Source organism: Anabas testudineus, chromosome 22, assembly GCF_900324465.2.
Source record: "Anabas testudineus chromosome 22, fAnaTes1.2, whole genome shotgun sequence".
In the NCBI taxonomy this organism is placed as follows: Eukaryota; Metazoa; Chordata; class Actinopteri; order Anabantiformes; family Anabantidae; genus Anabas; species Anabas testudineus.
Genome location: NC_046630.1, coordinates 2684639 through 2712381, shown reverse-complemented (window position 1 = coordinate 2712381; position 27743 = coordinate 2684639). Strand labels below are relative to the sequence as shown.

At 39.0% G+C, this 27743-nt stretch overlaps 1 protein-coding gene across 1 annotated transcript; it reads left to right on the top strand.

Annotated features, from left to right (window-relative positions):
• The first annotated feature begins 3563 nt into the window (after positions 1 to 3563).
• Positions 3564 to 25773, top strand: LOC113148237 (neuroblast differentiation-associated protein AHNAK). The gene is made up of 7 exons (XM_026339849.1): positions 3564 to 3878; positions 10272 to 10318; positions 11107 to 11217; positions 12184 to 12297; positions 12392 to 12545; positions 12809 to 12969; positions 13061 to 25773. The coding sequence occupies exons 1-7, from the start codon at positions 3812 to 3814 to the stop codon at positions 24944 to 24946; spliced, it is 12540 nt and encodes a 4179-aa protein (XP_026195634.1). The 5' UTR covers positions 3564 to 3811; the 3' UTR covers positions 24947 to 25773.
• Positions 25774 to 27743: the final 1970 nt, after the last annotated feature.

The window sequence follows — 27743 nt, the reverse complement described above, 5'->3', positions numbered from 1 at the left end:
AGATTCAGCCCAAAGCTGTCAGTAGATGACAATCTGTCAGCTCGTTCTCAACCTAACCCTGAGGTTTTTATGTCCAACTCTAACAAACTGCAATTGTTCCACCTTGTAACCAATCGTTTGACTTTTGTCAGGACGAGAGGTTCGACAAGCAGCTGCCATCATTCTCATGTCCACTTTAATTAAGTTTTCATATCTGTGGAGAATCAGACCACACTTGTACAATATAATTGTACAATATAATTATCTAACACTGCTGAATAACAAGCATGACACTGATCAAAATTCCCAGTTAAGATATTTAATGTACAGCTGCATCCCTCTTACACAACACAACATTACTGTGATTTTAACATAACTCACAGGAATTAGCTTTTATGCAACCACTAAAATGAATGAATCAAAGCGTGTTATGAACCAATCTCAAGCACACTCTCCTGCTGCCACAAACAGTCACTAGACCATCGAACATCGTAACATTTGGCTAAAAACTATTAATTACTTAACTTGCTGTAACCTGAACTCTAATTTATTAGAATTTAATATCTGATGAACATGAACTACATGATTTAAAATCAGTGTGATTCCAGCTGAGTATTTGGATCATTTCAAGTCTCAAGAATCATCAGGTTTGCTTTTCACACACTGACATGTGGGATGTGACCTCATCCGGTTGGATTTCTCTGGGACCTGAACATCCTTAACTTATCATCCAATTCAGTTAACTACAGAATACACCTGAACTGAGACAAACGTTTATGAAGTAAACTACTTGAAACAATAACATCATAACAATGAGTGGAGGTTCCACATGTATCAACACCTACATTACCAATATAAAAAGAGAACAAAAGTGGGCCAAGCACAGAACCCTGGGGCATCCACTTTCACTACCTGTTACTTAAAAAGGACCAGGGTTTTTTTTTGGTAGTAATGACCACATTGTTCTGACTCTGACTCTTCTAAATTCGTCTTCTAGCGTTCACATCTAACACTCGGTCACATAAATGTGACATAAAAATTCAAATTAAGGAGAACCTTGGTAGTTACAGCATGTACTAGTAACCACAGGGTCTCTGGTTGCTCTGCCTGTTATCCTGTTCTCTCTTCTGTTAAAGGGAGTTTTTCCTCTGCACTGTCTCCTAAAGCTTGCTCAAGTGGGATTGTTGGGTTTTCTATATAATTAACATTTCTATATACAGTTATATTTTGTAAGGTCCTTGAGATGACTTTTGTTGTTCCTGCCTGTCATTCACCCCCCCGTTCTACCCCTTCCTGTCTGCCTCCTCACTAACATTATGAAGTCAATAATTCCTAAAAAACCCAAAATAAAAAATAGAAATCTAACTTAATACGTATAAGATCAGAACATGAACAGAAAGCCACAGATGACAATAAGGATTGCAGCTGCTCAGCTTGTGGTAATTTTTTTTGCTTCCTCTCTCTAACCAGAAATTGATTTAGGTTTGGAAATGTTTGTTGAACTTGAGCCAAAACTAAATGCTGTGTCATTTTGTCTGCTCACAGCCAAGGAAGAAAAAAGATGTTGAGAGATGATCTCATCTGTGTGAATTCGCCCAGATTCTGAGAAAAGGCATTTATAAAATCAGTTGTTTAACACTGAAAAGGGAGCTGAAACATTTTATCATTACATTAGTTGAACTAAAGTGTGATTCGATGTATAATGGGATAAAATAACTGTAATTATCCCCTGTGTTTTAATAATTGCTCATATTATTCAACTGAACTGCTGTAAAACTGGAATGTAAATGCATGCCAACTGAGCAGAGTCGGAAACGCTCCTAAAATATCTGCCCTGATATCTGATAATGTTATTTTTGCCCTGTTGCAGTAGACACACCCATCCTGGATACTAAACACTGAAATATAATTTGAAATACTGCAAGCACACATGTTTTTACACTTGCTTTGTTGTTGCCTTTAGTTGTTCTGTACAGACTACACTGTGCGCTGTAGGAGAAAACACATAAGACAGGTCTGAACAATACACTGTAAGCTACCTGATACCTGTGCTTCCTGTCACCATATTGCTGCCTTGCATTTGTGCTGTATTGATCTGACTGCTCGGTCCAACATGGCTAATGCACCGTTAGCTTCTCTCTCAGCTCCAAACATCACTTAGCACTGACTAACACAGGAGAAGGGGTGAGTGCACCAGTGATTGGGTCAGATTTATGGGATGTCAGCCAGCAGGCAGGTGAAATGTCCAAATAGATTTTCATATTAAACCTGATGCTGACAAAAGATAGGTGTGCAAAAAATTAAAGCATGTCATCCTGTGCAGCACCTTTTGGGTAAATTTATGATCAACATTAGTAAACTAAACTCCCGAAGGGGATCAAACCTCTGTTCTAGACAGCAGCCCTCAGCCCACTGAGGAACCCCTGCTTTTACGTGAAGCCTTGTCTGGAGAGATCCAGGTTTCCTAGTGAGTCCAGCGAGTGCTTATTTGATGTGTTAAAGGAATAACCAGCTCTAAATTAACTGAACACTACTATAAAAATTATTATTCTCAGTCATCAAGGTGACGTTATCTGAAACTTGAGTCATGGCAACTGATGAAGCTACATGGATGAGTAGTGAAACATTTCGACTAAACTAAAAGAATAAAAAGCATTGTTTAGGAGAGATAAATACATTGTTAGATAAGATATAATAGGAATTTTTAAATCATGCATTAAGCATTGTAAATATATACATATTATAATTTATTTTCTTGAATTATTATTAACCTGTCAAATTAAATCATTAAGTCTAAAATATGGCAAATATGTTCCCAAAACAATTCAGATTTATAATCATATAAAACGGACTTAATCATTAAGCAATTACAATATTTATTCTTAACATATTAATGGAAAAATAAAATAAAATTCTCCTTCAATCCAGCATCTTTCTGGCTCCTGGCTTTATTTTCTCTATGTCGCTACATTAGCATCTATTATTCATAATGAACTGCTCTTTTACAACAGCCACTGTTCCTCCTGATGTTTCTACCTGTGGTCCCAGTGCTGAAATAAAATGCCTCATATTGTAAGTTAATGAGCTATGTGGTTACTGTATCTGTGACACTATGTGACTAGAGAGTGTTTCCAGAAGAGGCATGACTTGCTGTATTTATCATACAAAAATCAGGTTTCTAACTAACACCACTAAACTTTATCAGCCTGCGGCCTCATGACAGGTTTAAGTTTGACTTCCCTCTCCCATTTTCCCACCTGAAATCTGCATTATCTTGCTTCCCTGTTCACAGTGTGGATTTTAAACAAAGTGCACACAGCATCAAATTGAGTTATGGCCCCACGTCAATAATCTGTTTCACCAGCCGCCGATCACTGCTGGAGACAGAAGCTCACATTGTGAACGTCCTTGAGGTCAATCAGTGAAACTCAACAGAGTAGAGGTGAAGAGGAGGAGTAGAAGTAGAACAGGGTGATGTGTCCTGAGTGTGCTGGGAGAAGTTGGATGGGGGTGGGGGGCAGCTCCTCCCATTATTAAGTTAGGATGCTGCACTGGAGGTCTGTGTTTACAGGGCAGACGAGGGAGTTTCCTTCACTCAGTGGACAGTGAGCGGCGAGCTCTCACTCTTTACTCTCCTCTGTTATTTCTGCAACTCATCCCTCGCTGCGTTGAGACTGGCTGACCTGCATACACAGAACGAGGCGGGAGAAGAAGCAGCAGCAGCAGCAGCAGCAGCAGCACCTGCCTAACCCTCCACCAGCGTCTCTCCTCCGCCTGGGAGGAGGCACAGGACTTCGACTCCACTGCTGCCACCTCCACCACCCCTGCCATCATGTGCGACTGCTTCCACCTGGCCTTCCCCAACTGGCATGCTGCCTCCTCAGGGACGGGTGGGCGCTGTTCTCTTTGCTCTCTCTGCTTTGTGTTTCCTCTCTCTGTGACTTTGTCTGTGCCATTATCCCCCTGAGCAATTCACTGATTCGGCAGCAAGGTACAGTAGTGCAGCGGGAGAGATGACGTTTGTGCGTGTGTTTGTGATGAAGAGAGACAGTGAGCGAGTTTAAGGCAGCTAGTGGTGATGCTGAGTTGTGTTGCTGACCTGCAGTGAGCGATGGGTGTGTCTGCAGAGTGCAGAGGAGTGTTTGAGGATGTCATCATAGAGGATGTCACGCAGCTCTGCATTTCTCCTGTTTCCTTCCTGCTGCGTGTTTGAAGCAGAGGCTGAAAGGCAAACAGACTCTTTTACTCTGGCAGTTCAACAAAGCAGAAATCCTGATTGCAAATAATAGTAGAGGATGTGCGTAAAGATAAAACAGGCTACTGAAATGTGGGAAAAAAACAATTCCTGAAGCAATACCCCACTGGCAAAAAAAAAAAAAAAAACCATGGGTATCAGCTTTAGAGCTAGAGGCTTGATGTGAAAGATGGAAAAGCTACTACCTGTAACCTTGCATCACTTTCACTGCAACACACTAAAATTCATGACAATGTAAGAAGCTCTAAAACTTGCTCACGTTATGGTTACGTTAACTTGAGAGAGACTGTAAATAAACCATATTTGTTAATGGATGACGCCACATCACATCACATCACATTCAAGCCAAAAAGATACAAACAAGAGTAGATCTGGATCAAAATCTGGCTTTTACTAAATAAGTCACTCCTGCAGACAATTCTATACATGAAATAGTTTTCATATATCAGTTTGCAATTTATTAAGGTGTTTTTTTGTGCTTTCAGTGGATGAGTGTCTGGACCTTAACAGGCCATGTATTCTTCCTAAGAGTTTGTCAGTAAACTTTAGAAAGATCCCGCTGTGCTATTTGTTGTAAACTGGATCTCCAACCTGCACTTTTACTTCTGTTTAAGACAGTTTAGTGGATATAGGAGTGTTTATTTAATGTGTATTGTTGATGTTGACACAAAGGGGTCAATTTGTGCCGTGTAGTAAATTACACGTTTCCTAACCATGTTGCTGTGTTGCCACTTTCCATTTTACCCAATTCACCTCATTTCACTCTGCTGCTCGTTTTAATTAAATCTGCCTGAAGAAGTGGAGAAGTTCAAGTTGCTCTGAGAGGCTCCGGGCGACGCTCAAGGTCAAAGAAAGAGAGTGCGATAAGGAGAGGGCTTAGCTTACTGCGAGGAAGTGAGGCAGGCAGGGCGGCTGCAGATGTTCCAGATCCATTACAAAGCTGCAGCCTCAGCCGCACAAATCTTTGTTTTTAAATCAATATTACACTACTTGAACAGTTTGTGTGTGTCACTCAGAGCAGATTAGCCTTTGTGATAAAAGCCAAGCTGAGCATATGTTTTAACCTGAAATCACACAGGTGGATATTACTTTATGTTCTATATGACTTTGGGTTTGAAGTAAACTTGTTTATATTTTGTCATACGTCACATTTGTTGTCAGTTTATTCTTTTCAGAGAGGAAAACATCTCTGAAACATCTTTTACATTATTTGGGAACATGACGTAACCTGAGACACTTGGCGCTTTGAGCTTGTGAAGCAAACACACTTAAACACAGGTGTAGGTTTGTCTCTTGATAAGTATTAATTATAATTATTAATAATTTAATTTAATCTCAGAGGTTTGTGTTGTTAGAATACAGAAAGGCAAATTAAGATGTAAATTCCAGAGCTGTGATAAAACATACTATACGTTTGCAGCAAATTAATTGAAAGCATGCGGTTTTGCAGTCTCATGTTCATATAATCCACACAGAAAATCTAATTCTTTTTTTCTTTCCTTCACTCAAATCTTATTAGAATTTGGATCCAAACAAGCTGCCTTCCACTGAAAGGAGCTTGTGTCTCTCAGCTTGACACAAATGAGCAGAATTCAAATGCAAAAGCACAAATAATGAGCTGTCTAACTTTAAATTAGTTTAGTGAAGGGGGGAGCTTCAGGGAGCCTTCCAGGTGCTTTTCAACAGGAAGCATAAACTGGAGCATAAGGTGGTTTCATAAGAGGTAAACTGAGGACAAGTTAAAACTTTATTTCTAGGATTGCAGTTTTCATTTTTGAGACCTTATCATTTGAACAGATGCCAACACAAGCAAGTCAGCTGCGTGAAAGGATCACTGTCATGGCAGCGTGTTAGTACAGAAGAGTTTAGTGATGTTTAAAGCAGATCCCTGCAGTTTATCCTCACATCGGCACCAGCACTGAGAGATGAGCCACACCCAAATCCAGAGCTGCAGTTGCACCCAAATATGAATCATGCAGGATCTGCACCACAAAAGACTTCAGCATGTACTGCTTGTGCTTATATATGTGCAGTATACAGATATATTCGCCATCAAAGTCGAATTAGAACATGTGGCTGCAGCTTTAGGAACATGTTATCTATCCAACTTTATGATATCTAATCTATGATAAGTCAAATATGGAAATAACTCTACAAGTGATTATATTTTTACAATTTCAGTCAGTGACAGTTGTTATCAAAGCCTCTGCAGCACCCACATGACAAATATTTGAGAAAGGAGGTTCTGTATGAGTGGTGTCACCAGTAGGAGCAGGAAAACTGGACAGAAGTAGTGAATAAAATAAGAAATACATCACCAAGACATGTCAAACAGGACCTAAATCATCCATAAACCCACTGCACATAGACACGGGGACTCACTGCTACAGCCGTTGTGTACTTACTGTAAAACATGTCACATGGTGGTTTTCAGCCTTGAGGGACCCAGGCACTCTGATTAATTTAACAAATCTATCTAATTCTGTTTAGTCTAACTCTATGAAGACATACAGATCAGGACTAACAGCGGTTTCACTTCATTCCTCTCTGACAACAGAATACTGAATGCACCACACGTCTCAAACGATGACACAATTAGTGATAGTTAAAAATGATAATGCAGTATTTTGTACGCCCTCTTCATCTAAACAACTTTCTCGGGCTGATACATACAGCACCTATTAACCCCTATTTTGCACCTATCTGCATTTCAACACGAACTTTTAACATATTTAACAGATTTCTTTAGCAAGTTGACTGATGGTTAAAGCAGTATGTCAGAAAAGAGACAGTTCTGTGGTTCATAGACCAAACAATTAGCAAACAACGAATCGCTTCATCAAAACAAAGTGCACTTGAATTGATTATTTAAAATAATTGTTGCCTTTACAACCAGGCGCATCATACAGACGTTTTCCTTATGTTAAAAACAAGGAGCTGTGTTGGTGGGGTGTGCAGAAATATAGTGTTGCAGCTTGATTTATGCATCAGTATCCATAGCATCACATGCACCTGTTCTGACACTCTGGTTACACCTGGTAACGCTGCAGTGAGTGAGTCATTTTCATCCTCAACCAAAAAAAACTTTCTACAGTGGAAATAGACACAGCAGTGCGTGTAAATGCAATCGTGAATGTTCTGTGTAGATTCAATAAAGTAACATAAATCAAGCTTAAGAGTCCACAGTGACGCTAGTGGCTGCATAAGTCTGTCCCTGTGCACAGCAGTGCTTTAAACTAAATGCTAACATTAGCATTCGCTTTGCTTTAATTACAGATCTGTTAACAATGTAATAGCGGGTTAATCTGAAAAATGAGGGATTTTGAGATGAATGTAGTTTTAACAGGAAGATCTCACCTCTTAGACATGCTAATTACCTTAGTTATTGTTGTTTAAGGTCTTTAAGTCTTGAAAAGCAACAATCTGGGTAATTAATTAACCAGACTTAAGGGGCTGTGTATTAATCAGTGAGAGATTCATGCCGATGTAAGGTTATGTTAACAGTTTTTACAGTTAAGACTCAAAGTCACCACAAGGAGCTTTAGAAAACAATTCGTTAAGTTTGGGAGTGCCTCAAGATCAAGCAAGGTGTGACTTCTAGCTGTACGTGTCCCCGCCTCCTCTGTCCATCTGTGACTGAACTAATCAGTTTAGCAACTTTTGCAGCTGCACTAACACTGGGAATGTGAGTGGGTTTGGACACCGTGTTATTAACGCCTCGGTTTATTTCCAGGAGTTAAACAGACAGCAGCAGCTGCAGCAGGTAGGTGAGCAGTGTGACTCCACAGAACCAGCGGCAAAATAAAAGTTTGGAGATGTTTTTGTTAGTCAAGGATGCTGATGAGTGGATGATACGGACTCATACAACACTTGACTTAATGGTGAAGGCGGCTGTGAAGACGTCTGATTATTATACTGCATTTCACAACATGTCTAGACGCTGCAGTGTTCAGTCACAGAGCGCTCACAGCGACTCTTCTTTTTCTGTTTATCTATGATAACAGAGCAGGTTGAATTTTTCAGTTATAATGTTATTTGATCTTCGATGATCAACCTTGAGGCACAAACACACCCTGATGGGAGGTTCCATACCATCAGCCTCCTAATACACTTACTCCGGCTCTAAGAGCTGTGTAAGTGTATTAGGCGGTGGGTGGGGTGTCAGTGTGCTGGTTATTGAGAAACTACATGGTTCTGTTCTACAGTGAGCACATTTTAACACTGTGAGGTTTCAAATGCGTGTTTCATGCTGTGTTTTCCATCACCTGTCACAGACCAGTTTGTTCTCCCATTAATTCAAACAAGGTTTTCTACTGGTGCTAATTTCATATGGAGCAGTTGATTTGATCCGATTAAATTATTAGAAGTTGCCTTACACCATTATCTTTCATGGTCTCAGCATGTCGACAGAGCTATTAAGGAAATGGGAAAATGTAAAGCTAGGTATAGAAACTGTTCTCCTGACGTCACCTCATTAATCATGAAAGATTTTATTAATGCATTAGCACCGTTCTGTGATCTAGTCTACAGCAAAGACCTCAGCAGACTTCAGTCAGTCTAGATTAGTGTTCATTTTATACTAGTACTGATGAAATGCAGGAATAAATAGGCTTTATTGGTTTCCAGTAGTATGGCTTACTCTTATTTATAAGGTAAGCAATAATATAGATTTTAGGTACATACATTAGGTACTGATGTATTTAAATGTACATATGTCAAACTGTTTTAAACTGTGCATTAGATCATTTTATGGGAGCGTTTTCTTGGAAAATGTTTTTGAGTTTTACGATTGGACACCTTCTGAACAAACATTTGCTCAGTAATCTACTTCTGCTTAATCTTCCAAAACATTTCCACTGGCTGCAAATTAGAAAACAAAGTGATCAGCTGCCAAAGATCCTTTATCTGTGATGGAAGTAATGCAATTCTTTTTAGCCTTTAGTCAAACCACATTTATTTTATACTAATTTATACTGACATAACCTCTGTTATCAGTGGCCTCTTGATGATATGAATTTATTAATCAATAAAGATTGTTATGATGTGATGTTTATAGTTAAAGACCATGCGACACAGTGGTCCACATGTGTTTTACACTAATCTATCAACTGTATCAAGATTTCGTTGTAGAAATCCTGATAACGTACAACAGACGTCTCAGAATGACCTGACTAAAAGTTTAAAATGGAATCAAATTAAATGCAGGTTAGGTATCAGAGCAGGTAACAATAATAATCATCATCATCTGACTTATCAGATTCATTTGGAGTCAGACGTTCCTGTCTCGACAGCCTGGAGAGGCTGAGCTGAGAGGCTGCAGAGTCTTATCTCTGGGTCGATACAGCGCATCACTTAATACAAGAAGGAGGCAGCAGGTCTCTGGAGGAATTATTGCCAGGAAGAACCCTAAATAGTCTCATCACTGGCTCCGGTGTCTCTCCGAGCCTCAAAGCAACTGTTAAGAGTCAGACAGGGCGTAAAGTGATGGCTTACTGCTCAGAGAATGCACATAAACACCAGTGTTTAACATCTGCGCAGTTTCTGCTGCGTTAAGTTGAGCATCAACAAGGCTGTGAAAGAAGCCTACAGAGCATACATTCCACACTAATAGAATTTCCTGTAATATAATTGTAGTAATTACTTAATTAACCATTCTAAATGCATTTTATTAACTGTGTTTGCAAATTCATGCATGTGATTATTTGCCAGATGCCGAACTATCAAAAAATGCACAAAGCTGCGGCTCGTTTTACAGCAGCCAGAACCGTTATATGAACATTAACTTCTAAAGTCACATCATTGTTGGGTTCCGGTGTTTATTTCTGACCTGCTCACTGACTATAGTCCAGCCAGAACCTACAGGTCAGCTTGCAAATGTACCAACCAAGATCCATGCCTTCAGGGGAAATCAGTATTAATTAATGATTAGTGTGCTTTAATGTTGATGTGAAACACCTTAAATTGCCATTGTGTATGAAAAGTTGACAATCGATCTGGTATTTATGTTTGTCTGTTTTCTATTTCTCCTGAACAACAGCTGGTCGAAGGCTGAGAGGACCAGAACCTGGTACTGAGGGCGAGTCAGTAAGTGACTTCACTGTGACTGAAAGTCAAATAAATGTTTAATTTCATGTCTTAACTTTCTCTTCCAGTCACTGAAAGATTCTGTCTTTAACAGAAAAACATCTCACGGCATTAATTAATTCATAAACTTAACATGAACCAATTTTTTTTATGTGTATCAGTAGATACAGATAACTACAATGAGCTGAAAACTAGGCTCTCGACGTTCAGTTTAAACTACTTTTAGGACTTTATATTCTAATTCATATTTGCTGCTGATATAGCTCCTAAATCTACCTGCATCCTGTACTGTCTGCACTGTTAATATCAATTCGAATGAATTCTATTGCTACACCAGTTGACATGTAAAGGATTTGAATGCTTATTAGTCATGTATCATAAGAACAACTCATGAGTTTCAGAAATATCCTGTCATGAACTGTTTGACCTGTTGGTGGCAGTAGATGAAAAAACTCAGGGAACATAACATTTATTAGGACTCATCCTCTGCACCAAATTTTTGGCAACACATTATTATTCATCCCTGAAAACACATCACTAATAATGTGACGATTATTAAATGCCAAACAGTTAAACAGCCAGTCAGTGCTGTCTTTGGCAAAGCAAGGTGTTATCACACCGTTTGGGATCCAGTTTTCTCCAAACCTTTGTTGTTCATGCATGAGTTTTAGTATTAAAACTGTTCTTACAGGTGGCTGAACAAGAGGAGGAAAATGAAATAAAAAATGTCACAATATCATTTTGTTCTTAAGTGTTTTTCCTTACTAACCGACCTTGTGTCCATTCAGGTATGTGACGAACCATCTCAGTTCACAGAGGGAGAAAGGCCGCGCCCTCAAGGTTCATCCCCCGTGGAGGAATATCCTGAAACTGAAAAATACACCGACAGTGACCAAGAGGTACAGAACACCAACATACATCGGTCTGAATCTGCAGTTAAAATATAAAAATGGACTAAGGAATCAGTTTATCTTTTGGAAAACACAGGGCTTCTCTAAATTTCTCCTCTCACATGGGGAATCTCGGTTTCTTTTTAACCCAGTCACTACAGAAAGAAGCCAATAACCTGGTTACTTAAATACTTGCAAACACACCGAGTCATTCAGCAGCTTATTTGTGGTTCAACAGTGTGTTTTGTTGTACATAAATTGATTTACAGAAATAAGCCTGAGACTCAGAGAAGCACATCTCACACAGAGCTACTATACAAATGTCCTGAGATCAGTACACAGACTATATTTAATAGTTGTTATATTTAAGAGTTCCCCTCTATTTTACTTTTACACTTTAAAATCTGTGCTGGAGAAAAAGGTTTTATTGCACTTGTAGTTTGTTGCTGTACAAACACTGTTTAGTTGCAGGGAATGTTTTTGGACATATTCCATCAATTTAGTCATTTCTTCCCTCAAATTGCTTAATTCATCCCTTCAAACAAAGAATTATTAAATTATCATCATCCATTCATTCATTATTTTCTCCTCAACGCCCTCATTATGAACAAATTAGTTTAATACAGATTATTTTAAATCCCCAATGAGGATATGTACAACACAGGGGGGATTAAGCACAAATTTGTACATTTTAGTTGAGTAAATGATAATTAAAGCAGTAGAGTGAGTGCAAATATTGTTTTTTGAGGGTACAACCTATCCACAATTAGTCTGTGCAAATATACAGTATCAGGCCTTCTGCCATCCAGCCTATGTATGAATTTATGTACAGTTTGTCCTTTACCAAATATTTGCAAAGTCTGTTGCAAGTTAGTGAAATATACAGTATGTGTTGTCTTTACTGTTAAAAACTCTGACTGCAACATTAATTCTTTTATTAGATTGAGTTTGACGTTTTTCTCTGTCTTCCTTTAGTGTGAAGGAGGGCATGAACCACACCACAAAAGTGGGAGTGGAAAGAAAACTAAGAAGTCTGGGCTTGGGTCCATGTTTGAAAAGCGCTCGACTCCAAAGATGAGCAAACTGAAGGTGAGACGTTGTCACCGTCTCCTTTGTGTAATGTATCTGTGAGTCTGCAGCTAAAGAGAAAGTGATGATTATTTCTACTGTGATGTGTTGGTAGGAGGCGCAAAGCCCTGAGTCTGGGGTAATAGTGAAAACAGCCAAAGATGGATGTGCAGAGGGTCTCGTTTATGGGGGAGGGGGAAAAGAGGGGATCTTCATTAAGGAAGTGGTACCAGAGTCACCTGCCTCAAAAAGTCTGAAATTGCAAGAAGGTAAGCTGAAAAGTGTTTGGATTTTGGTTCACTGCATAATCCATGGTACTTGGAAATGCTTTGTTGTATAATCAAATGTGAACATTTTAAAACAAAAACAGCAGCTATAAAAATAATCCTTAATTTAAAGTTGACACTTAGTCTCATGTAAGACAATCTTCACTGAAATTATATTCACAGAACAGTGTCATAAACATATTTTAACATATTTCAAAGCCTTCTCATCTGAGAGCTGCTGAAATATTTTGCTTTACTTTATGCAGGTGATCAGATCCTGAGCGCCACTGTGTATTTTGACAACATGTCATATGAAGATGCTATTCAGATTCTGGAGCACGCTCAGGCGTACAAAGTGAAGCTCTGCTTGAAACGTAAACCACATATCACAGAGACTCAAGCAGCCATCGGATCTGACGTCATCCCTGTAACTATTTTCAACTATTTCCAATTCAGATTCTTTAAGATGAGTAGTCTTGGTGCTCAAACTGACATTTCATATTTTTGCTGCTAAACAGGAGGAAGAGCTCTATGCTCCAGAGATGAGGGAACAAGGAAAAACAAAAAGGCGTGGGGATGCCCGCATTTCATGGCCCAAGTTCCCAACATTAGGACGAAAGTCCCATTTCATCAGGTCTCACAGTTCATCAGAGGCCGATGAGCAGAGAAAGTTGGAGCTCAGTCCAACGACAAGTGACACAGAGTCACCAATAAAATCTCAGGATGCTCTCAAAGGCAAAAAGAGGCACAAAATGAAACTTCCTGTTCTGAAAAACAGAGGCCGCATAAGTTCATCTGAAGACCAGGATACAGAGGCACCAACAACTGGGCAGATCAGTGGTGACACTTACCAGACAGCATCAGAAATGCTTTCACCTGAGTGTCTTGAAAGTCCTTTAGGGGAAACACCTGAAATCTATGTGACAGAAGATGTGAAAGTAGTGGAAGCGGAGCAAGATATTCCAACAACTGTTCAACACAGGGTGGAACTCATCAGTATAGATAGCACTTTGAAAACGACTGATCTAACTGTGGCTCTATCAGATCAAGATGGAGTCCCTGGTATCAAATCCCCTGATGGGAAGAAAAAGAAAAAAGAAAGGTCTGAATTGAAAATTAAAATTTCTGGGAAGGATAAATCCCCCAAGAAAGATGCAAAAGCAAAATCCTCACCAAAAAGGCTAAAAACACTGGGGGCAAGTTTTGAATTAGCAGAAAAACCTGAAAATGATACTCAATTAATCACCAGTGAGAGTTCAAAGGCAATCTCAAAAAAATCAGTGACAACTCAGAAAGAAATTAGTGTACCAAAAGTGGAACTTGATATGTTTGATGTCACATTTATGTGCAAAGCTCCAAAGAAAGGTGAAGAAAAAGCAAAGAAAGGCAGGGATGTCAAACAAAAGCAAGAAACAACATTCAAACTGCCCAAAATAGGCTTGAGTGACATTGCCACTGAAGAACCTATCCAGAAAACAGATGTAAATGTTGAAGAATATGCACCCAAAATTGAAGAGGTGAAAGAGGATCCTTATGACAGACTGTCGAAAAGCGGCCTTTCCAGAACTCAACTTCCCAAACGTGAAGACATTGAAATTCCAGGTATGGAGGATATATCTCGGAGGAACAAAGCCAAAAAAATAAAAGAGCCTAAAGCTGCTTTTACAGGACAATATGAAGAAATTCAATTGTCAATTGATGTTGACAGCGTAAAAGAAGCAGTTTCAAAACTGCCAGGATATAAGCTGCCTAAGGTTGACACATCTGGAATGCCTATTCCTGAAGAAATTACTGTAATAGATGCAAATGCGCAAAGAATATCAGTGAAAACACCTACTAAAGTTGTGGATACGAAGACAAAACACGAGGGATACTTCACAAAATTTGACATGATTGCCTCTCCACAAATCTCCATGACCACAGTCAAACTACCGAAGATCACATCTGCTGATTTAACCTCAGAGGAGCTTTTATCTGAAACCAGGATAGGTAAGGATTACAAAACTCAACCAAAACAAAGTGTCAAAGAGATTAAAACAGAGGGCTACAAACAACAAGAAACTGTACAAGATGGAGCCATTCTTCAAGCACAAGAAACTACGGAAACAAAATGCTCAGAGGGCATTGCATTAGAACATAAAGTGGGAAATGTAATTATCCCAACAGAAGCAGATAAAAAATCAAAGAAGTCAAAGACAACAATAGCTTTCACAGGGATTACAAAACCAGACATAAAAATCCCTGACATTGGATTTCACTTGCCAAAGCAAATGATTTCGGAGCAAAAAGTTGATACAGTAAAAGGAAAAAGGACTATATTCCTACAAGAAGTAAAAACGTCACAAACTGAAACAATGAAAGGCGAAGGGCAGATTAGAGGAGAAAGATTATCTGATGTCAAAATACCAGAAATTGACGATATTGAATACATTGATTCAGTAGGTGGTTCACCAGCTAAAGTGGATGGTGTCATTAGGCTTACAAGTCTTGATGTTAATATTGATGCTGCAAAGCCAAGGGCTGATGTCTCTTTTGCAGACACCAGAGGTCATATAAATTATGTTGAAGCCAAGGAGTTCCCTATGAAACAGCCCAAAGACAGAGCAGTTACTTTAGATGTCAGCACAGATTTGCCTCATGTAGATATAAACATTGACAGAGCGGAGATGAAAACACTTGAAAGAGAAGAAAAGGAGAGCACAATTAATATACCAAATCTCAGCATCTCCATTCCAAAGATAAAAGGATCTGAAATTGATCTAACAAGACAGACAGATGTTTCTGTGCTGGAACAAAAGATGAAAACTGAGAAGCCTGAATTAGAAGTCAAACCTTTGCAGACTGATGGTGAACTTGATGGACAAAAAAGCAAGTTCAAAATGCCTAAGTTAGGTATTAAAATGCCAAAAATTAAAGGACCTGAATTTGATCTAAACTTATCCAAAAAACATGTAGATGTCACACTACCTGAAGCTAAAGGTGAAGTCATCCTCCCAGAGGTCCCTGAGGTTGGAAGCGTAGATCTTTCTATTACAGAGCAGAGGATAGAGGTCGAAAAACCTGAATTAGAAATCAAACCTATGCAGATTGAGGGTGAAGTAAATCAGCAAGGAATCAAAATCAAAATGCCAAAATTAAAGGGACCTGAATTTGATTTAAGTTTTTCCAAGAAGGATGTAGATGTCACTCTGACTGAAACTGAAGCTGAAGTCAAACCCCCAGAAGTCCCTGAGGTTGGAAGTGTAGATGTTCTTATTCCAGATCAAAAGATAGAGGTTGAGAAGCCTGAATTTGAAATCAAACCTCTGCAGACCGAGGGCGAACTTGATGCACAAGGAACAAGATTCAAAATGCCAAAGCTTGGGATCAAAATGCCAAAAATCAAAGGGCCTGAATTTGATTTAAGTTTATCCAAGAAAGATGTAGATGTCACACTACCTGAAGCTAAAGCTGAGGTCAAACTCCCTGAAGTCCCTGAGGTTGGAGCCATAGATCTTTCTATTCCAGAGCAAAGGACAGAGGCTGAAAAAAATGAATTTGAGGTCAAACCTCTGCAGGCCGAGGGTGAACTTGATGGGGAAGGAATAAAGTTCAAAATGCCAAAGTTTGGTATAAAAATGCCAAAAATCAAAGGGCCTGAATTTGATTTAAGTTTGTCCAAGAAAGATACAGAAGTTTTGCTACCTGAAGCTAAAGCTGAAGTCAAACTCCCAAAAGCCCCAGATGTTGATGTTACTTTTGAAAGTGTAAATGTTTCTCTGCCAGAGCAAAAGATGAAAATTAAGGAGCCTGAATTGGAAGTCCAACCTCTGCAGACTGAGGGCGAACACGATGCGCAAGGAACAAAATTCAAAATGCCAAAATTTGGTTTTAAAATGCCCAAAATAAAGGGACCTGAATTTGATTTAAGTTTATCCAAGAAAGATGTAGATGTCGCTCTGTCTCAAACTAAAGCTGAAGTCAAACCCCCAGAAGTCCCTGAGGTTGGAAGTGTAGATGTTCTTATTCCAGATCAAAAGATAGAGATTGAGAAGCCTGAATTTGAGGTCAAACCTCTGCAGACCGAGGGTGAACTTGATGCACAAGGAACAAGATTCAAAATGCCAAAGCTTGGGATCAAAATGCCAAAAATCAAAGGGCCTGAATTTGATTTAAGTTTATCCAAGAAAGATGTAGATGTCACACTACCTGAAGCTAAAGCTGAGGTCAAACTCCCTGAAGTCCCTGAGGTTGGAGCCATAGATCTTTCTATTCCAGAGCAAAGGACAGAGGCTGAAAAAAATGAATTTGAGGTCAAACCTCTGCAGGCCGAGGGTGAACTTGATGGGGAAGGAATAAAGTTCAAAATGCCAAAGTTTGGTATAAAAATGCCAAAAATCAAAGGGCCTGAATTTGATTTGAGTTTGTCCAAGAAAGATACAGAAGTTTTGCTACCTGAAGCTAAAGCTGAAGTCAAACTCCCAAAGGCCCCAGATGTTGATGTTACTTTTGAAAGTGTAAATGTTTCTCTGCCAGAGCAAAAGATGAAAATTAAGGAGCCTGAATTGGAAGTCCAACCTCTGCAGACTGAGGGCGAACACGATGCGCAAGGAACAAAATTCAAAATGCCAAAATTTGGTTTTAAAATGCCCAAAATCAAAGGGCCTGAATTTGATTTAAGTTTATCCAAGAAAGATGTAGATGTCACACTACCTGAAGATAAAGCCGAGGTCAAACTCCCTGAAGTCCCTGAGGTTGGAGCCATAGATCTTTCTATTCCAGAGCAAAGGACAGAGGCTGAAAAGACTGAATTTGAGGTCAAACCTCTGCAGGCCAGAGGTGAACTTGATGGGGAAGGAATAAAGTTCAAAATGCCAAAGTTTGGTATAAAAATGCCAAAAATCAAAGGGCCTGAATTTGATTTAAGTTTGTCCAAGAAAGATGCAGATGTGTTGCTACCTGAAGCTAAAGCTGAAGATGTAAATGTCACAATACCTGAAGTCAACCTCCCTGAAGTCCCTGAAGCTGGAAGTGTCTGTCTTTCTATTCCAGAGCATAGGATAGAGGTTGAGAAGCCTGAATTGGAAATCAAACCTCTGCAGGCTGAGGGTGATCTTGAGAGGAAAGGAATCAAGTTCAAAATTCCAAAGTTGGGACTCAAAATGCCAAAAGTAGAGGGGCCTGAATTTGATGTCAGCTTATCAAAGGAGGATGTTGATGTAAAAATGCCAGAAGCCAAGGCAGAAGTTAAACTCCCTGATATTGAGCTAAAAGATTCCTCTGCCAAAGTGGAAATTAAAGCTCCACAAGTTAAAGGTACAGAGAAAGATGCAGAAGGATCACCGTCAAAATTTAAAATGCCAACATTTAAATTACCCAAATTTGGAATTGGAACTTCAAATGCATCTGTGGAAGTACCTGATGCAGACATAGATCTCAAAATTGAAGGCGCTGACATTACTATCCCAGAACAGGATCCTGTCGTTGACATTGCAGCATCTAACATGTACATAGAGAGCCCTTCAATGCATCAAGTTGACTTTGATGCGCAAGGGAATATTTTTAAATTGCCAAAGTTGGGTGTGTCAATGCCTAAAGTAAAAGGACCTGAAATTCACTTTGGATCATCAAAGGAAGAAGATGTCACACTATTACAAGCTGAAAGGGAAGTAACAACCTCAGGGCAAAAGCACAAAATGCCAAAGTTTGGAATTAAAATACCAGAAGTAAAAGGTACAGAAATGGACTTAAGCTTACCAAAGAAAGATATAGATATGACACTACAACAGACAAAAGTTGAACCTGAACTCCCAGATGACCCTAAAATTGATGTGTGTCTTGGAAAAGCAGAGATTTTGATACCAGAGGCACAAGTAAAAGTGACCAAACCCGAAGTCAAACCTTTACAGACTCATTCTGAACTTAAAGGGCGAGGAGGCCAATTTAAAATGCCAAAATTTGGAATCACAATGCCAAAAGCACGAAAGCCCGAAATTGATTTAAGTTTATCAAAGAAACATGCAGACACCACTTTACCAGACATTAAAGCTGAAGTCAAACTTCCTGATGTTGAACTGAAACAACCTTCTGCTGAAATGGAAGCACCTGAAATCAAAGCTGTGACAAAGGATAAGAAAGAATCCCCATCCAAATTCAAAATGCCAACATTTAAATTACCAAAATATGGAGTTGGCAGTCCAAGTGCAAGTGTGGACGTGCCTGATATGGACAAAGACATGAAAATTGATGGAGCTGACATTAAAATTCCTGAGAAAGTTCTTGCAGTTAGCATTGAACAACCAAGCATTAAAGGCCCATCAATAGATCTGAAAACTGCAGAAACTGAACATGAAGTAGAAGGAGGAAAGTTTAAACTGCCAACTCTTGGTTTTTCTGTATCAAAAGCCAAAGGGTTAGACACTGATTTAAACTTACCAAAGACAGATGTAGATGTGACACTACCAGAGGTCAAAGCTGAGGTCAAACTTCCTGATGTTGAACTGAAACAACCTTCTGCTGAAGTGGAAGCACCAGAAATCAAAGCTGTGATAAAGGATAAGAAAGGATCCCCATCCAAATTCAAGATGCCAACATTCAAGTTTCCAAAATTTGGAGTTGGCAGTCCAAGTGCCAGTGTGGACGTGCCTGATATGGACAAAGACATAAAAATTGATGGAGCTGACATTAAAATTCCTGAAGAAGTTCTTGCAGTTAGCATTGAACAACCAAGCATTGAAGGCCCATCAATAGATCTGAAAACTGCAGAAACTGAACATGAAGTAGAAGGAGGAAAGTTTAAACTGCCAACTCTTGGTTTTTCTGTATCAAAAGCCAAAGGATTAGACACCGATTTAAACTTACCAAAGACAGATGTAGATGTGACACTACCAGAAGTCAGAGCTGAGGTCAAACTTCCAGATGTTGAACTGAAACAACCTTCTGCTGAAGTGGAAGCACCAGAAATCAAAGCTGTGATAAAGGATAAGAAAGGATCCCCATCCAAATTCAAGATGCCAACATTCAAGTTTCCAAAATTTGGAATTGGCAGTCCAAGTGCAAGTGTGGATGTGCCTGATATGGACAAAGACATAAAAATTGATGGAGTTGACATTAAAATTCCTGAAGAAGTTCTTGCAGTTAGCATTGAACAACCAAGCATTGAAGGCCCATCAATAGATCTGAAAACTGCAGAAACTGAACATGAAGTAGAAGGAGGAAAGTTTAAACTGCCAACTCTTGGTTTTTCTGTATCAAAAGCCAAAGGGTTAGACACTGATTTAAACTTACCAAAGACAGATGTAGATGTGACACTACCAGAGGTCAAAGCTGAGGTCAAACTTCCAGATGTTGAACTGAAACAACCTTCTGCTGAAGTGGAAGCACCAGAAATCAAAGCTGTGATAAAGGATAAGAAAGGATCCCCACCCAAATTCAAGATGCCAACATTCAAGTTTCCAAAATTTGGAATTGGCAGTCCAAGTGCAAGTGTGGACGTGCCTGATATGGACAAAGACATGAAAATTGATGGAGCTGACATTAAAATTCCTGAAGAGGTTCTTACAGTTAGCATTGCACAACCAAGCATTGAAGGCCCATCAATAGATCTGAAAACTGCAGAAACTGAACATGAAGTAGAAGGAGGAAAGTTTAAACTGCCAACTCTTGGTTTTTCTGTATCAAAAGCCAAAGGGTTAGACACTGATTTAAAATTACCAAAGACAGATGTAGATGTGACACTACCAGAGGTCAAAGCTGAGGTCAAACTTCCAGATGTTGAACTGAAACAACCTTCTGCTGAAGTGGAAGCACCTGAAATCAAAGCTGTTATAAAGGATAAAAAAGGATCCCCATCCAAATTCAAGATGCCAACATTCAAGTTTCCAAAATTTGGAGTTGGCAGTCCAAGTGCCAGTGTGGACGTGCCTGATATGGACAAAGACATAAAAATTGATGGAGCTGACATTGAAATTCCTGAAGAGGTTCTTACAGTTAGCACTGCACAACCAAGCATTGAAGGCCCATCAATAGATCTGAAAACTGCAGAAACTGAACATGAAGTAGAAGGAGGAAAGTTTAAACTGCCAACTCTTGGTTTTTCTGTATCAAAAGCCAAAGGGTTAGACACTGATTTAAAATTACCAAAGACAGATGTAGATGTGACACTACCAGAGGTCAAAGCTGAGGTCAAACTTCCTGATGTTGAACTGAAACAACCTTCTGCTGAAGTGGAAGCACCAGAAATCAAAGCTGTTATAAAGGATAAGAAAGGATCCCCATCCAAATTCAAGATGCCAACATTCAAGTTTCCAAAATTTGGAATTGGCAGTCCAAGTGCAAGTGTGGACGTGCCTGATATGGACAAAGACATGAAAATTGATGGAGCTGACATTAAAATTCCTGAAGAAGTTCTTGCAGTTAGCATTGCACAACCAAGCATTGAAGGCCCATCAATAGATCTGAAAACTGCAGAAACTGAACATGAAGTAGAAGGAGGAAAGTTTAAACTGCCAACTCTTGGTTTTTCTGTATCAAAAGCCAAAGGGTTAGACACTGATTTAAAATTACCAAAGACAGATGTAGATGTGACACTACCAGAGGTCAAAGCTGAGGTCAAACTTCCAGATGTTGAACTGAAACAACCTTCTGCTGAAGTGGAAGCACCAGAAATCAAAGCTGTTATAAAGGATAAGAAAGGATCCCCATCCAAATTCAAGATGCCAACATTCAAGTTGCCAAAATTTGGAGTTGGCAGTCCAAGTGCCAGTGTGGACGTGCCTGATATGGACAAAGACATAAAAATTGATGGAGCTGACATTGAAATTCCTGAAGAAGTTCTTGCAGTTAGCATTGCACAACCAAGCATTGAAGGCCCATCAATAGATCTGAAAACTGCAGAAACTGAACATGAAGTAGAAGGAGGAAAGTTTAAACTGCCAACTCTTGGTTTTTCTGTATCAAAAGCCAAAGGGTTAGACACTGATTTAAAATTACCAAAGACAGATGTAGATGTGACACTACCAGAGGTCAAAGCTGAGGTCAAACTTCCTGATGTTGAACTGAAACAACCTTCTGCTGAAGTGGAAGCACCAGAAATCAAAGCTGTGATAAAGGATAAGAAAGGATCCCCATCCAAATTCAAGATGCCAACATTCAAGTTTCCAAAATTTGGAGTTGGCAGTCCAAGTGCAAGTGTGGACGTGCCTGATATGGACAAAGACATAAAAATTGATGGAGCTGACATTGAAATTCCTGAAGAAGTTCTTGCAGTTAGCATTGCACAACCAAGCATTGAAGGCCCATCAATAGATCTGAAAACTGCAGAAACTGAACATGAAGTAGAAGGAGGAAAGTTTAAAATGCCAACTCTTGGTTTTTCTGTATCAAAAGCCAAAGGGTTAGACACTGATTTAAAATTACCAAAGACAGATGTAGATGTGACACTACCAGAAGTCAGAGCTGAGGTCAAACTTCCAGATGTTGAACTGAAACAACCTTCTGCTGAAGTGGAAGCACCAGAAATCAAAGCTGTTATAAAGGATAAAAAAGGATCCCCATCCAAATTCAAGATGCCAACATTCAAGTTGCCAAAATTTGGAGTTGGCAGTCCAAGTGCCAGTGTGGACGTGCCTGATATGGACAAAGACATGAAAATTGATGGAGGCGACATTAAAATTCCTGAAGAAGTTCTTGCAGTTAGCATTGAACAACCAAGCATACCTGCCATGGACAAAGACATTAAATTAGACATATCAGATTCAAAAGTACCAGAAGCAAAAGCAGATGTACAACTTTCTGGTGTTGAAATCAGAACAGAGGGTGATGCCAAATTTAAAAAGCCACGGTTTTCATTACCCAAGTTTTCATTTTCAAAGCAAAGTGTAAAAGAGCCTAAAGTTGATGTCAATCTCCAATATGTAGATGTTGCCCTTCCAGAAGGAAATGTGGAAGTTAGACAACCTGAAGTGGATCTTAGGCCGCCAGAAGATGATATAGAATTAGGTGGGCAGGAAAGTAAGTTTAAATTGCCAAAGTTTAGTATCTCAGTGCCAAAGGTAAAAGGGCCTGAAATTAACTGGAGCCTATCAAAGACAGATATAGATGGTAAACTACCAGAAGCCAAAGCTGACATTGAGCTCCCAGATGTTAAATTACAAGAACAAGCTGCTATATTGGAAGTTAAAGTTCCTCAGATTGAAACGGGTACTGTTCAAGAATCACCATCAAAGCTTAAAATGCCAGAAATCCCATTACCCAAATTTGGAGCAGCTACTTCAAAGGTCAGTGTACCTGATGTAGACAAAGACATCGATGGCGAAGATGGCAAGTTTAAAATGCCAAAATTTGGCATCTCAATACCCAAAGTTAAAGGAGCAGAAACTGACTTAAGCATGTCTACAAATGATACAGATATCACAATTCCAGATGTTGAAGCTCATGTCACAGTACCCAGTGGAGAATTCAAAGAATTGGAAGGAGCTTTTTCAGTACCAGATGCAGCTATGGTCAAGGCTGACGATAAACTAAAACGGCCAAACTGGACATTTCCAAAATTTTCATTTTTAAGGACAGGTAAAGCCCCTGACACTGATATCAACCTTCAAACAAGCAAGATGGATGTTACATCAGCTGAGGCGAAAGCAGAAGACTCTCTTCCAGATGTGGAACTCAAAGGTACTTTGGGAGCCATTTCAATGGAAGGGTCACCTGCTGCAGAACTTGATGCAAATTTGAAAAAAACTAAATTTTCCCTACCTACACTTTCCTTTTCAAAGTCAAGTGCTAAAGAAACCAAATTAAGTGTTGAACATCCACATGGTGATGTTTCTATTCCTGAAGGAGAAGTAAAAGTCAAGCCACTTGAAATGGAAATTAAAGCTCCTGAGCTTGAAGCTGAATATGATGAAAAAATAAGCAAGTTTAAATTGCCAAAGTTTGGCACTGCACAAACAAAAGCAAAAGCTGAAATTGATTTCTATGCATCACAGAAACATGTGGAAGTCTCACTGCCAGAAGCTAACGCAGAGGTGACTCTCCCAGGAGTTGAAATCAAAGAATCTTCAGCTAGTGTAGAAACGAAAGCCTCGGAGACTGAAGCTAGGCTGAAAGATGTTGCAGGATCACCATCAAAATTCAAAATGCCAACAGTGAAAATGCCAAAATTTGGAGGTGCTAGCTATGACGTCACCATAAAAGCTCCAGCTGCACACATAGCTGAGGCTGAAACTGATGGAGGTAAATTTAAGGAGGATGTCAGTGACCAAATCGCTGATATTAAAATAGATGCATCCAAAGCAGCAGTATTGGATTCTGAAACGACAAAAACTGAGAGTGCAGATGTTGATCATGGATCTCCAAGTAAATTCAAACTACCATTATTAAAAATGCCAAAGTTAAGCTTCTCAAGGCCCAGACCCGAAGACGAATATGTTCCAGTTGACACTGAAAGCAAGGATGATCAGCTGGAAGTGGAAGTGGAGTCAAAAGGAGAAAGTAAATCACCAAAAAAGACTTTGACATCACTTGGTGAGATACTCAAGAATATTGATGTGGAATTTGATGTTTCAACAACAGATAAAGTTGAAGTAAATCTTGAGACTTCAAAGGAAGTTCATGCTACTGATGAACCCAGTGGAAAGCGGTTAGAGACAAAGGAAAAGCAATCAGACACTACCATAAGTCCTGAAAGGACAGGTTGGTTTAAATTCCCCAAGTTTGGACTGTCTTCCCCAACGGAACTTGCCAAGCACAAAGATGAGAAGAGCCCAGTAGGGGAAACAGGGGATGAGGAAAGTCCAACCTTTTCTGTCCAGTCATCAGACGCCTTTGCTGATATTAGCTCTACAATGACTAGTGAGCATGTTGGCCTGTCCTTGTCTTCTCCAACAAAGGTAACTGTCAAATACTGTGATCCTAATGCTGCTGCAGGGCTTGGGGAGGTACACAGTAACATCATTACTTCCACCACAAAGACTGAGATGATCTCTGTTGAGCCCAACTTACCTGAGAAAATCACCATTCTGTCTTCTGGAGTTTCATCTTCATCGGAAGACACACTTAGACTGGAATCTGGAAAAATACATGTAATTACATCAAATATTCAAGCAACACCAGAGGCACATCATGCAAAGCTACTAACTGCTGTGCAAGTCCAGTCAGCTGGAGGCCTTCCCCTAAAATCAGAGGCTAAAGAAGCTGCGGCGTGGACTGTCGAAGACTTGCAAAGCAGCAGGAGAACAGTCGTTGAGAAGCACCTAATTAGGGAAACATCAGGTGAAAGAAGTGAGACAATTGTTATAACTAAACAAATCACACATACATTTGATTCTTCTGAGCCCATCTCTGGTGAAACAGCCTCATCCATACGACGACTGAAAGACTCTGTGCACTCTGACAAAATGAAGTTTTTTGATGAAGCTGAGAAGTGAATACATTTGATGCAGACTATGTATCAAGATACAATACAACTACTAGCTGGTGGCTTGTGAATTTCACTGGGCATGTGACAGGAAAGTGGGAGAGAAAGCATGTTGGCTTATTACTGGAGAGAATCTGTCAGTGTTCAAGTGTAAACGCCAATCTCTTGTTGCATGTTGTTGACCTATAAAGAGACAGAGTCTCTGTGATCAAGATGTTTTTAAGCTACAGGAATGTAACTGAATGCCCTTACTGCAAATTATAACAGGTCTCCACCAAATATTCTTACATATTATGGTACAGACCCAGAGTAAAAAGTAAATATCTTCATAGATGTTAGATGTAGAATATAGATCGGAGCCACTTTCTAGGATGTTAATCACCTGTGCATTTGATTTCAGAAAGGATGATGCAAAACTTTCAACAAGACTGTTGCAAAATTAATCAATGTTACAGACATTCCAGAATATGTTTACAATAATTTCACTGTAAAGTTGGCAGTAGAGCACCTTCAGTAAAATAGTGCAGTATATGTCAGATAAAAATGAATATGAACATGTATCACCAATTTACTCCTATTGCTGTAGCAACAATGCAAAACTGAGACGAACTGCTTACGATCAAACACAGCAAGTGTACTGCTGCAACTATATTTTTATTAATACTTTGCTACTTAGAACCTAATTTGCAACAGCAAAAAATATATATTAGTATGTTTTATTTCAATATCAGTGTACAAAGTGATGATAATAAAATGGCTGTGTAAATAGCTTTTAATGACCTGTGAAGTTTGAATTGATTATCGTGCCTGTCTGTATTCTGAAAGGCTAGAACCTATTTGCACACAATAAATAAATATGTCATATGCAAAACTGTGTATGAAGCTGTGACATGTGTTCTAGGTCAAACCTTCATATCTCAAGATGACCGGACACTAGGAAACAGTAATAGGGATGAATTTGTACACTAGAGGGAGACACAGCTCACAGGTCTATTTGTAGTATTTTCTAATGTTGGGATAAAAGACACTGTTACATAACAATGAATTATCTTTATAATTTGTACAAAAACTTTGCTTATTTGCTTAGCAACTAAAGCAGCTAACTACATGTACTCTAGTATTTCCATATAATGCCACTTTATTCTTGTACTTTCTACTTCATCACATTTAGTTGGCAACTCTAGTAATTTTACAAGATAAATGAACACACACACACACACACACACACACACACACACACACACACACACACACAGAGATAAAACTACCAAACTGTATATAATCATTTTTAATATTATTTTCTGTCTGTGAGTGAGGAGGAAATTATTTTAATAAAGGCTGCCATAATTGCCATTGTGGTTATAAATATTTTTATTTATTTAAAAAAATGTTATTTCCCTAACAGCTGACCATTGCCTGTAGAAACAGGAGTGAACTGAACAACTCCTGTTATTTTATTTTTTTAATTCCAAACTCCTAATATCTTAGGAACCTGCATGGACAAACCTGGTCATGTTACACATTAAACCAGTCCGGTCCAGTTACATAATAAAGTATTACTAATCAGGGGTGCTTTTTATACAGAACTTTAACTTTTATTCTTACTGTAAATACGTCCCAGTACTGTTACTACTACTTTTAATACTTCGAGACAGCTACGGGATCAGAATACTTCTTCCACCACTGTTAATACTTTGATACAGCTGCATTGCAGCATCGTAAATCATAGATCTGTTCACTTACTTTACTTAAGTAGTATAAAATACAGTATATTTGTGTTTCACAGAGTATAATGTGACTGATTATCTGTACCTGTGGTTTTCAGCTAAACTCACATTCATCAACAGCTGCTCACTGCTTTTCTGATTAGGTGGTGCCTTCGAGTGCCCCTCGTAAATTCCAATACAATAAAGAGGTCGTGAAACTCGTTTAAAGTTGATGCTGCAACAACTTTTTGACATGACTGGTGTTTTTGGGAATATGGTCAGATATAAATTCAGATCTTAATCACAACAAATGAGCACATGTTGGTCTAGCAACAACAAATCGTGCCTAAATAGATGTTTGACTGGGCCCACCTGACCCCTGTGTGTGTGTTAAGATATGACTATCAATCGCTTATTTTGGTATTAAAGTCATAAAGCTCAGTTAAAAGATACTAAATGCCCACAGAGATATGCGGAATGATCAATGAGAGGTACAATATTCCACGATGCAATATAAAATGATCATAAATATCCTGTAAGTACAGTTTTGAGGTACAATATTTGTAATTCACTTGTTAAGCTACTGCTTCTACACCACTACATTTCAGAGACTACTTTTTTATTCTGCTACATTTATGTATTAACTCTTACTAACGCTTTAGCAATGTAAAGTTGTATTACTAGTTCAAAGTATAATTAACCAGTTAATTATGGTGTATATATTATAGCCTTTTGATTCCCAGGGGGGTTTCACAATATGCACTGGAGTATAAAGTTATACAAATGAGCTGCAACTTCACCAGCTGCAGAAATAAAGTGATGTAAAGTGAAAGTGAAATAATAAATTATAATAATATATTATTCTGAAACTTGACAGTTGTACAGTTGTGCACTTTAACTGCTTTTGTACATTAATCCTGCTGCACTCATTCAGAATATAGGAGTTCTGTTGTAACAGAGTATTTCAGCATGGTGGTATTCATACTTTCACTTGTACCTCTGAAATAGACATCTACCAAGAAAAACAAATGGCCACAAAGAAATGTAAAATTATGAAAAGGAGACAGGACACAACCTTAAAGCGATGCAACCAGGGTCTAG

Excerpts from the sequence above, each read along its gene's own strand:
- LOC113148237 (XM_026339849.1), top strand. The coding sequence starts at position 3,812 with ATGTGCGACTGCTTCCACCTGGCCTTCCCCAACTGGCATGCTGCCTCC. Across the intron at positions 12,546-12,808 it reads AAGTCTGAAATTGCAAGAAG|GTGATCAGATCCTGAGCGCC; the intron begins GTAAGCTGAAAA and ends TACTTTATGCAG. Across the intron at positions 12,970-13,060 it reads TCGGATCTGACGTCATCCCT|GAGGAAGAGCTCTATGCTCC; the intron begins GTAACTATTTTC and ends GCTGCTAAACAG.